General features: G+C 44.9%; 1 protein-coding gene across 2 annotated transcripts in view; it reads left to right on the top strand.

The window, feature by feature from the left end:
• Window positions 1-876: 876 nt before the first annotated feature.
• Window positions 877-12,194, top strand: part of LOC144753555 (cytochrome P450 2D6-like) — a 294,974-nt gene continuing 283,656 nt past the window's right edge. The window contains exon 1 of one of the 2 annotated variants that reach the window (XM_078641207.1): window positions 877-1,483. In XM_078641207.1, coding sequence (XP_078497333.1) covers window positions 1,274-1,483 — 210 coding nt within the window. In that variant the 5' untranslated portion in view covers window positions 877-1,273. The remainder of the gene's footprint in view (window positions 1,484-12,194) is intronic. The other variant, XM_078641214.1, reaches the window with a different exon arrangement.

The raw sequence follows: 12,194 nt of genomic DNA, 5'->3' as shown, positions 1-12,194 counted from the left end.
AGTGTATGCACAGGATATATGCAATTAACAGTCATGTGGAGCGCAGGTGTCATTTATTTGCACGTAATGTATAGCGCCACTGTCTTCTCTCGGTTACTTCACAGTGTTAAAAGTCTGCACAGGAACCGTCTTTGTTCCGAGGGGTGCACATGAGACATTCGCATCTGTTCGTGAGGTGGGAGAGTTGTCTGATCTTCTCCATAACGACCCATTTTCTGCCAGGATTTTGAGAGCGAATGTACCACAGAGGCCAAAGATGGAGTGAACATGCAAAGACCACTTTATTTTTCCCCACATCTGATAATTCCAAAGAGGTCTAAGATTTGATGAACATGGAGACTGAAGCAAAAAAATACATATGCCAGTTTACTGATTTCTCCACATAGAGGCCACACATTGAATGGGCTTTGATACCCCATGCTTTTTTCCACTTCAGTTTGATTTTCTCGGCACGGGGACTAAATACTGAGTGAACAAGAAGTCTGTATCCTTCTGTTTACTCATATGTCTTTCCCTCTCACTGTCTGCCTCGAGTCGGTCCATGTGTGCCTGCTTGTGTAGCCTGACCACACGTGATTTAGGACCGTGCATGTCTGTATACTTCTACATGTGTGCGTGCTGTGCAAGTCTCTGGATATTGATCTGTTTGCATGGATTCCTGTTGAGCCATTAGTCAGTGTGATGATATATTCGGTGATCTGCATGGGTGCTTACATACCTGGTTGTCTGTGTGCATGGAAACCTGTAGGTATTTGACTCATGCCATCTGTTTGTGGTTGTCTGTTGGTGGGTTGTTCTGTGTACGAATTGATATTTGTGGGTGTGCTGCTCTATTTGCAGATATGCATTTTATGTGTGATAGATTTCGATGTGTTCAGACATTATGCAAGAGTCGAGCCTATTTGTATTTTTTTACTGCGTGGCTAGGTAACGTCAGGTGTGCCATAAAGTTGTACTGATTCACTACCCCGCCGCCTTCTTTTAGTGGCCAATGAGAAGGGACTGTCGTCTGTCCAACAGATCACATGCCTGCCGTCTGGAGAAACAAATGAGAGGGAGGGAGAGACAGAGAAGGCAGATCGGACTGGCGAGAGAGGGAGCTGATCGGTAGAAACGCAATGCAATTGGGCAGAGCTAGGAAAAGAGGCCAGGAATAGACAGAAATGTGGAAGTGGGGATATCAAATTTAATAAGTAAGCACTACAACAGAACGGGGAGGGTGGAACGAAGAAACAGAAAGTGACATTTTGGTAGCGACTCGGAGGTAGCAAGGATGGGTCTGCTCTCAGCGCCCTGGTCCCTCCTGCCCTCGGGTACCTTCCTGTCGATGCTGGCCCTCTTCTTCACCGTCTTTGCTCTGCTCTACGACTTCATGAAGCGCCGGAGGAGTTGGAGCCGCTTCCCACCCGGACCCACCTCCCTGCCCTTTCTTGGGAACATTCTGCAGACGAATTTCAAAAATCTCCCCAAATACGTTACTCAGGTAAGTCTGTCGGAAGAGAACCGCTTTTAGCCAATGAGTGTTGTCTGAATGTGTTTTGTAGTGAAGATTAGGCACCATACACAACAATATATATGAGCAGGGCAATATGAAGCACGTTCTCCCTAGCATTTGCGGTCATTTACAGGTATTTTATGTGGTTAGAACGCGCCCGTAATCAGAAAATGATGTCACCACACCTGTAACAATGCATCACAAGCGAGTCCCCTACACGTGTACGCCACCTACCACGCCTGTAATAGCGCGTCACAAGCGAGTCGTGACGTCACAATGCCTCTGCCCTGAGTGAAAGAACTCGACCATGGCTGGTTTCCCTTAAAAGCTGTGAGGGAAGAGAGCAAGCAGCAGCCGGAATACGATGCCTGTGCGCCCCAAACAGATTCTGTGCGTGATTAAAAAAAAATTAAGAATCCCCATCTGTTGGGGGGGGGGGGGGGGTACAGAGTTAGTAATTTATACCGGTCCGCTGCCCAAAAGTGACCTCGACTCACAAGCTCCGAAGGAAGGATGAAGGTTGTCCCGAAATCTGCTGTGTGGACTGACGATGAGCAAAACTGACGTTGCAAAAAAGGTATTTATTCATCCCAAGTAGTAGGTTTGGGTTTAATTCATCGTTATTTCGCTCGCCACGCCGATCCAGTTTGTCTCCGCCATATGCAAATCAGCCTTGACCCTGGTCCTCATGGGAACAGTCCAGCCCGAACTACCAGGTCCTCCCTGGACCGGAAAACAAGCATCCTGGGACAGGTTTCGGGGCATCACCCCTCATCACCCAGTCTAGGTTGAATCCGGTGGCCTAGCGAGCATGGGGCCAATGTCTGGGCATACCCTTCCCACTAAGGCTCTCTGTGCCACTGGATTCAAGCTAGTGCCACGCAAGGGGATGCAGAGCAACGCAAAACCTAAAATGAGATTTACCAAGCAATGCAAGGCCACCTTGTGTGGCCCTGCGTGGCTTGGTAAATCTTCAGTAATGCAAGGCAGCGCAAGTTTCTGCAGTACGTTACTCTGCATGATGTGGGTGTTACATGGGCGGAGTGTGGGTGTTCGCACACATCCACCCATGTGGGCATTTCCAGGTTTACCAAAACTGGTAGACCTGGCAATGTGTCAGAATTGAACGCCTTCCTAATACAGGCGCAAAACGGAGAAATAAAGTTATTTCTCCATGTTTCCTTTTTCTATGTGTGCTGCATTCTGCAGCGCACTTAGGAAGAGCAATATGCCTATGGGGAGTGTATTGGGCAGGAAAGTGCCCTTTTCTGCACAGAAACAATCCTGCCTGTAAGGCAGGCAACCTTGCTCCTTGGCACAAGGTTGCCTGCGTTAGCGTTAGGTTGCAGATTGTGTAGCAGCACAGGCGGAGTACAGGAATGAGCCATATCTTGTTAGATATAGTGCATTCCTGCCCTCTCCCTTTCGCACAACGCAGTAAGTTGTATGTTGGGTCACATTGCATGAAAAAATGTTAAATGTGGCCCTCGGGTACGTTCCTCTGTTTAAAAAGGATTGCCCTAAGTGGTTATTCAGACTGACAGTAAACCTCATGCATTGTCGGTCGGTTTACAAAAAAATGTATTTTTTTCATTGTGTACCTACATTTATTTTGGTGCAGCAGAAGTATATATTGAATGCAAAGTAATGGTCTGAATTGTAGTTTGGCAGACAGGGTACTCCACTACAAACCTGGTGGGTTACCCCTACCATCACACTGATGATCCACCCACTGTGTTTTGAAGCAGGTGGACTGTCAGGTTTCTGACGCCAGTCCCCTTACTGGCTCCACCATTTGCAAGCTTACACCAACACCCTAACAGAGTAGGAACTATCAGTGTAAGAATATCTGTCCGTTCCTTCTACTTGGAGAGGAAGGTCTGACATATTTTTTTGCATTCACGTCTCCAGTCCTGAACAGATCAGGTCTTCAGTCCTATGACTCCGCACACCCTGGGAGAAATCTCCCAGTGTTTCAGGGTTACTAGTAATTTGTTTTTCAAAAACAAACTCCCTCTTCATGAGTTTGTTGCTGAAAAACAAAAAAAGTTGATGGTGCAAGTGATGAGCAGCCAGCTGAAATATGGCACCCACTCTCTAAACCTTCTTTGGCAGAAGATTCTGTGAAGACACAGAGATCACAGCATGGCTGGCTCATGATATGGTGGGGGATTAGAGTGGCAGAAGTAATGGCCTTTGTGACCATGTAGGATGGCAGACCACCAGCCAAGCTAGAAATCAATCTCTAGGACATGATGCAAATAAAAAATAATATTTTCAAAATAGTAAAAATAATTAATACAACATTACAAGTATTTCAAATATTACCACTAGACTCTGTAGGAAGAATTGTGGAAAGGAGGGGTGCACATCGATGCACATTTCCTCATAGAAAATCTGCTGACAGCAAGTTTATCACTAAAAGCTATCAATCTGTAAAACCCTCCCTACACCATGACATGGTCTCTTTCTACAAATACCTTATAATTTTACAAAAGGGCACTTGACACACACAACCTCCAATTATATGTCTCCACTGCTATCAGCAATAACATTGTCCAGACCAATAAAGGTCAAGGTTATACATATAATGGTGCTATGCCTTTGTGCGGTGACCTTTGCAAGCGCCAAGAGTCAAGTAAAAAATTAACATTTTATTCCAGTCTGTAAGTACATGCGTCAGTCCATGACTGGAGCAAAATTCCTAAACCATATGCTTCCTCTAAAGTCCCGCCCTCTTGGGATTAAACCCCCCCACTCCCTTCTAGCCTACTTGTCATGACTGTAGGAAATCCACCTGTTCTGCATGGCCATCCTTGATTTTTCACCTTTATCTGGATGTTAGTTTTGATGTTTTTTTAACTGTGCACTTTACCCTTGCTAAGCAGGAGTAAAATACCGGAGCTTCCCTTTTAAATATGGTTAAATTGGCTTAACCTTTTTGACACATGTCTTGCTTGTAAGCCACTAGTATATGGCATAGAAAATGCACAAAGAGCCTGGAAATTGCATTCTACCTGTGGACTGCAGCACCTAGTGTTCCCTCCACAGAGTGGGTCTACAAGCCATGGTCTTAGGTCTACCATTGTAGCGTGGTCACTGCAGTTTAAAACATGCAGTGCCACCCGCAAAAAGAACCCTTTTAAATATTATTAAGTCACTCCTATGTATGCCTTGCTACCCACGAGGTAGGGTGCATGGTATTTAAAAGTAGGACATGTAGAAAATAAATGTCAGCATGTGCCTACAGTGACAAGGCCCCCAAAGCTATTTCCACCGTGGCAGGCCTGGCTCTTCCACAAAGAAAGCCAAAGTACAGATTAAAATATTAATATTGCTATCTTGGGGTTGAGGCAAACTAGAAAAATAATGAAAACACTACTTTTAATATTTATTAAAAACTCAAGATTTTTAATAAGTATTTAGGAAAAGTAACTTTTAGAATGTTTTTGTTACCCTGACTGAAGCTGCAGTGGCGACAAATTTGCATCAGCTCTCTGGAAGCTGCCCATTGTGTACTTAGCTATTAAAGAGCTGTGAAATTTCTATCATGAATCACACAATAAACCACTTTGATTGACAGGTTGACCTAAATGGGCAGGGGTTATTCTTCTGAGCTCACCTAGGCATTTAGGATGAGGGCTACAGTCCCTCCTGTTGGCACAACAGTCTCAAATCCTTCCTTAAAAGCCTGTATGAGGTACATGGAATTGTTATACCCTCCAAGGGGATCTACCTGGACCAGATCACAATTCTTATATATCCTCTCTGGTTGCCGGAGGACCCTGCTTTGCCTTATCAGACTTCTGCCTCATGTCCTCAGGTTTTTATGTGGGTCCCAGGGCCTGCTTCAAACTGAATATTAGAGTTAGATGTGGGAGGACACTAGTATTTTCTCAAGTAAATTTCCCTACACACAATCAGCTCTTAGAGCCCAAGTTTAGTCTGGCTAAAGATGTTGGTCACCTTGGAATTGCCTTAACACATTATGTTTTGGGCCTGTTGCAGTAAGGCACTGTCTGTGCTCACCTAGGTAATCTCTCAATGTCTACTAAGTCTCGGCAGTGAACTCCGCTCTGCTCACGTAGTTTGTGGATATTTCTGCACTTTGTGTTACGTGGAGCTTGCGGAGTTCCGAAAAGCTGCGCTCCGCGGAGCAGAGTTTTTTCCCCTCACTCGTGTTCAAGAATTTCAATTTGCAGAGCGCGAGTGAGGAAAATCCACCTCCCAGCAAGATTTTTCCTCATTCGTGACCGTCAACCTCAAGTTGGCGAACACAAGCGTGGAAAATCAACTTGAAGGTCAGATTTCTCATTGCTAGTGGTCGAGTATGCTCACAACTGCTAGTGTTGAGAAACTGTCCTCTCGCGTTGAGAAAGCTGCCACTCGTGTAAAAATCTACTTGAGCAGCAGAAAGGAAGCAATGCATGCTTACGCTGTGCATGGTGCCGTTCGCAATGATTGTACAGTGCAGACAAGCACCTGACACTGTAAATCAAAGGGAACAGCATTTATCCAAAGCACTCCATAGCTTGCGGAGCTCCGAATAGCGGGGCAGAATTTGTTTTGCAATTCGCTGAGTTCCAAGTAGTAGAACTCCACAAACTCCGCCCAGGCTTAATGTCTACCCAACCCTCAGACAGCTTTTGGAAGCTGCGTATCCACTTTTCAAGTTTGTCAGGTTAAATTTTTAGAACAATTGTCATTTTTTATGTATCAGCATCCTTAGTATTGTGCTGTGCGTAAGTCTCTGGGTTCAAGAAGCTTTGCTTGTTACTGAGGTTTGTGATTAACCAGACTGTACCTATAAACCAGTAAACATATCAGGCAATAGCTTCCTGCACAGGCTGTTGGCATTGTGCCCAGGAACATCAATGTTCAAGTTGAACGTGGAATTGAGAATAACTGCTGTTTGCGGAATCGATTGTTCCTAACTACTTATTTTACGGAGAGTACTATGCACCAGCATTAATGTGAGAACTTTCTTGTGACACATTCAACAGTTAATAACAATGGTTGCTGCACAAGGTCGGACTTGCCTGTACGGAAACCAGGCAGTGCCCTATGGGCTGGTCTGACAGATCAGTGTGTAGGCTGTGTTTTTAGGAGTTTGTCGGCCGTTTTTTTGGCCAGGTGGGAGGGTTTGTATTGTTGCTTTCTCTTATATTACAACAGGCATTGCCTTCAGCATACATCAATGCATGCAGTCTCCCATACTTGCAAAACACCTATACAGCCTCGTGTCTTTACAAGTTACAAAATGGCCTAATTTGCAAATGAGGCCCAATATTTTAGCTACCTTGTTCGATAATAGAGGCTACTTTTATTTTGGCGCCTGGGAATACTTTTTTCCCAATCCTTCCCTGTTCTTGCATGCAGTCTTCTTGGGTTGGCACTTGTCAAGCCATAGGAATTTAAGGTTAGTTGGAGTTGAAATATTGAGAGTAAGTGAAATGCAGACAATGCCTTCAGGGTGAGGCCACCACTTTGGGAAGACATTGTGCACCTTTCAAGTTTCAGTGGTCTTTGCAAACATAATTGGGTGAAATATATCTGTTGAAACTGAGAGGACTATTTGTGGCATGTAGGATTTCTAATAAGGCTGCCTCTGAAGCAATACATGAAAAGGCATAAGCTTCAATACAATGCTGCATTTTTCCGTCTTTTTTCCATTTCACAACTGTGATTTTTTTTCTTTTGCTTCTTTTTCTCAGCAAGGAGATTAGAACATATCATATGACGTGTATTGTATTACATCATTGTTGTGCCCAGTTTTATGTAGATCCTGCTCTGCAGGAAAAGGTCATGCGATATTTGAAGATTTGACATAATACTGCTGCTTATTTGAATAGGAACCTTTTTAACTTCTCCTTTTCAATCTGCATTCCTTTATATGTGATAATGAGCACTGGGGAATTAATGTTTGTCTTTCATTACTGATGTTTTTTAAACAACAGTTATTGCCAAAGACAAAAGATGTACACACAACTTGTAATTGTCCATAACTGCTAAAACACATGAATTAAGCAATGGTGGCTGGCGACAATTGAAAGTGGTGGGGGCGTAAAAGTTCATAATGAGTGAAATGCGACATTTGACAAGCTGGTAATTTGATTGGAGAGGGAGGGGGAATTGAACCCTGATCCTGGGAGGCTCTTGTACCGCCACGCCATCTTTTTTCAAGACGGTGCGGTCTAGTTGTTGTACGCTGGGCACTTTAAAACGGGACGCTGCGAGAACGCACCAGACCCCGTAACTGAGCAGACATACATGTCCCTCTGCTGAACTCGCTGCTAATTTTGCTTATTTTGCACTTTATCTGAAACTTCTTTTAACAGCTTTTTAAAACAGCATTGAGGTTGAATTTGGGTGTTTTTAAACTGGGAATTTGATTTAAGAGGAAGGGGGAATCGAACCCTGATTCTGGGAGGCTCTTGTACCGATACCGCCATCTTTTTTCAAGACGGTGCGGTCTAGTTGTTGCATGCAGGGCACGTTAAAACGGGATGCTGCATGAGCGCGCAGTGGGCTCGCTGCTGGCACGCCGAAGGCGCACCAAAGGCAAGCCCGTCTGCACCCGTCAGCAGCCGGTGCCGAAAATGCTGCCAGTTCACCATCAGAGCAGCTAAACATTATCAGGTATTGGAAGAGATAGCCTTCTTAACATCAGTAGACGTATGAGCTGCAGGCCTCACCTCCATATGCAGTTGAGCGATGATCATCCTGTGTGTAAATACTGCAACTGGGTAGCTTCCCCTAATCCAGGAGAACGCTATGTAAACTCTAACACCGGTATACATAGATCTCAGCAGGGTTGGTCAGGTAATCACCTGAAGGCTTTCCTACTAAATACTCGCTCAGTAAAAAAACATGAACTTCAACTCCACGACCTGTTAGCTGACTCAAATCCTGAACTGCTGTTTTTAACTAAAACTTGGCTAACAGATGCCTCTAACCCCACCTTCGCTAGCGGGATTCCCTCGGGTTACCAGATCCTAAGGAAGGATCGACCTAAGGGGAGAGGAGAGGGTGTGGCCTTAATCTTTAGAAGCTCCCTCAGCTGCATTTCTTTATCGATCATGGAGATAGGGGGGGCAGAGAGCATGGGTTTCCTCCTGACCGTTTTGGCCCATCAGTCCATCGCGGGGTAGTAATCTACCACCCAGCGGGGCCGGCGGGGAAATTTTGGAGTCTATCTGCCATGCTATCCCTCCCATAGCTGCCAAATATAGTCACTGCCTGGTCCTTGGAGACTTCAATATCCATATAGATATCCCCTCATAACCAGAACCTATGTGGTTGCTTGAATTCCTTGACACACTTAATCTAACCCCGTATGTCTGTTTTTCCACCCATGAAAAGGGGCACACATTGGACCAGATCTTTTCATCATATCGGATCAAAATGGATGTCCCCCTTGCCTTAACCTAGTCGGACCACTGTTTGATAGGTTTAGAGTAGAGGCAGCAATTGGTCTGCCTCCTGATGCTAGCCATAATACTGATTTCTCCCTTATGAAGTTTCCAGACATTACATTGGAGCAATCCCTGGCACTCATGAAAACTCTTAGGTCCGGCTCACCATCTGATCCCTGTCTAGCTAAGGTACTGTCATCTATTGCTGAATTGATTAACCCTGTTGTGAATGTGATTTTGAACACTGCCCTACGAGAGGGGCTAATGCCGCAAACCTGGGAACACGCAAAAATTCTCCCGCTTTTAAAGAAACCCACGGCAGATCCTGTGGTCGCTGGTAACTACTGGCCTATATCCTTGCTGCCTTTCTTCTCCAAGGTCTTGCAGAAATAAGTCAACATAGCCACCACGGATTACGTGGAGGCCAACCATCTTCTGCACCCGAGCCAGTCGGGCTTCAGAGCTAATTTCAGCACGGAAACGGCCCTGCTAGAAGTCACTGAAACTATTAAAGCAACACTGGATAGAGGAGGCAATGTGGTTTTGGTGCTGTTGGACCTCTCCACGGCCTTCAATACCGTGCCCCACAACAGATTATTGCAAAGACTTAAGGAGGGCGGTATCGGAGGCACGGTATTGAAATGGTTCACCTCCTTCTTAAATAACCATTTACAAACTATCTGGTCCCCTCCTTTCGCCGCGGCAATCCCTCCCATGAATGTGGGGGTTCCACAGGGCTCAATATTGAGCCCAACATTGTTCAGCTTGTATATGCCCCCCCTGGCACTCCTCGCTGAGAAATACGGTGCCAAAATAGTGTTGTTTGTGGATGACACACAATTGTTGTTCATGTGCGAGAAGGGTGCTGAGTTTAAAGGCAATGTGATCAACACCTGCCTCTCAGAAGTATTTTCTTGGCTTAGACAAAACCAACTGAAGTGAAACTCTGAAAAGTCAGAGATTCTTTCTTTTGGCTCATGTCCTTGTAAAACATGTCACAAATGCTGGTTGCAGGACATGTCTCCCCCCACATCCTCAGTTACCACTGGGAAATCTCTTGGGGACACATTGGATGCTGCTCTCTCTATGAAGGCTCAAGTCCGTTCGGTGGCTGGGACCTGCTTTGGGGTGTTGAGAATGCAGAGGAACGTTCTCCCCCTACTCCCAGTTTCTTACAGGGAAACAGTGGTCAAGGCCTTGGTGGTTTCGAGTCTGGACTATGTAAACTTCCTGTCCCTGGGCCTTCCTGATTTTTTACTTGGCCGATTGCAGGTGGTCCAGAATGTGGCGGCCAGGGCCATCTTTCTGACAGGACCTAGACACACCCAACCCATCTTCTGTCTTCCCTTCATTGGCTTCTGGCGCGGAAAATAATCCATTTCAAAGCGCAAGTGTTGGTCTTTAAAAGCCTTGCATAAGATTGGAGCCCCCTCCCTTAGTGAAAGATTTCAACACTATATACCTCAACGTAACCTGAGGTCCTCTGCTCAGCTTCTGACCATCACTCCGAAGGTCCTGCTCTCCCGGGTAGGGGGAAGATCCTTTCAAGTGGTGGCTTCTCGTTTGTGGAACAGCCTACCTCTCTCTCTTAGACAGATACAGGACATCCTCACCTTCAGGACGAAATTAAAAACATGGATCTTCCAACATTAGAATCTGGCCGATTTCTGCTGTGGGGTGCTGTTCTGTGTGCTGTTACATGTTTTTTCTCTTAGCGCTAGGAAACTCTTGGGAGTAGCCGTGCGCTTTATAAATACCAAATAACATAACATAACATGTGGCGAGTGAGAGAGTCTGACTTATAAGGAGGTCTAGCGGGTTCTCCCCCGAAAAATATTTTGAAAAAAGAGTGTGCAAATTGTACATTTTAAAGCAAATTTTATAAAGCAAGAAGGTTAATAAGACAATTATGAAAGTTTAGTTATGACATCAATAAAGACGTTTGATATAATAATGATATATGTAGCTGCTTTTTCAGTATAACCACAGACCTTCATAACAGACTTTGTGATATACTGAGTACCTCACAGATTTCTTTATTTATTGCTATAGCTTCACAAATGAAATCTACTGAGGAAATACAAGTTATTGTGATTTTTCAGACTGGCCACAATAAGACAGCAAGGAATAAACATTAAAGGGCAGTAGGGCACCCTGTAAGGTATTGTACGTCTCATTCAGGGGATGAAGAAATATGATCCCATCAATCCCATCTTCATGGAACTCCTTTAGCTCACCTTGCTGGTCCACTATATCATCAAAATAGCTGCATGATTACAACATTGCAAACGATGCAGCTCTTGTTCATGAAGTAGTGGTGGCCCAGCAAAGCCATAATTACCTGCTGCGGGCCCCCTCTTATCTTGACAGGCAGAACAGTAACACACTCACATAACGTGTAACTTTGTTTTTCTTGTAGGCAACTGCATTGCCCGTTTCAGAAGGTGCCTGGCTCCCGTAGGTTGGACGCCATATTAGAAGGGAGTAGGGGCCCGATGTAGGTCGGTCGGTAACAGCCGAAAATCGGTATTTTCGGCCGTTACCGACCGGTATTTAGTAAATGGTATGTAGGGCCACATATTTTACAGATTCGGTAAATTTACCGATCGGTAAATTTACCGAATCTGTAAAATACCGAATCGGTATTTTTACCTATTCGGTAATTTTGATATGTGGGTGGGACTCTTCTGAGTCCCACAACCCTTACCGATTCGGTATTTTACAATCAAATATATTTGATGGTAAAATACCGTTTCCGGTGTGCATGCACATGTGTGCATGCACACCTGTGCCATATGACAGGCAGACCTGCCCTAAGGGCAGGTATGCCTGCCACATGGCACACAAGCCTCTTTTGGGGGTGCCAGAGGGTGTCAAAGTGACACCCCCTGCACCCTTGTGTAAATCTGTATTTACCGATTCGGTAAATACCGAATCGGTAATGCCCATTCATTCCTATGGGCTGCAAAGCCCATAGGAATGAATGGGCATTACCGGTCGGTATTTACCGAATCGGTAAATACAGATTTTTACCGATTCGGTAAAAGGAACATCTGGATGTTCCTACATATCCACCCCTTAGATTTACCGATTTTTAATTACCGAATCGGTAAAATTCGGTAATTAAAAATCGGTAAATCTATTTTACCTACATCTGGGCCTAGGTCCCTGTTTTTATTCTTTTATGTGTTTCCTTACACTTTGATTTATTTAATTTTCCTTTACCAGTAGCGGCCCCTTCATAGTTGAGCCTGAGAGGGTCTGTCGGGTTCCTGGACCCCAGT

Source organism: Lissotriton helveticus, chromosome 1_1, assembly GCF_964261635.1.
Source record: "Lissotriton helveticus chromosome 1_1, aLisHel1.1, whole genome shotgun sequence".
Classification (NCBI taxonomy): Eukaryota; Metazoa; Chordata; class Amphibia; order Caudata; family Salamandridae; genus Lissotriton; species Lissotriton helveticus.
This window is presented reverse-complemented; position numbering and strand designations above follow the sequence as displayed.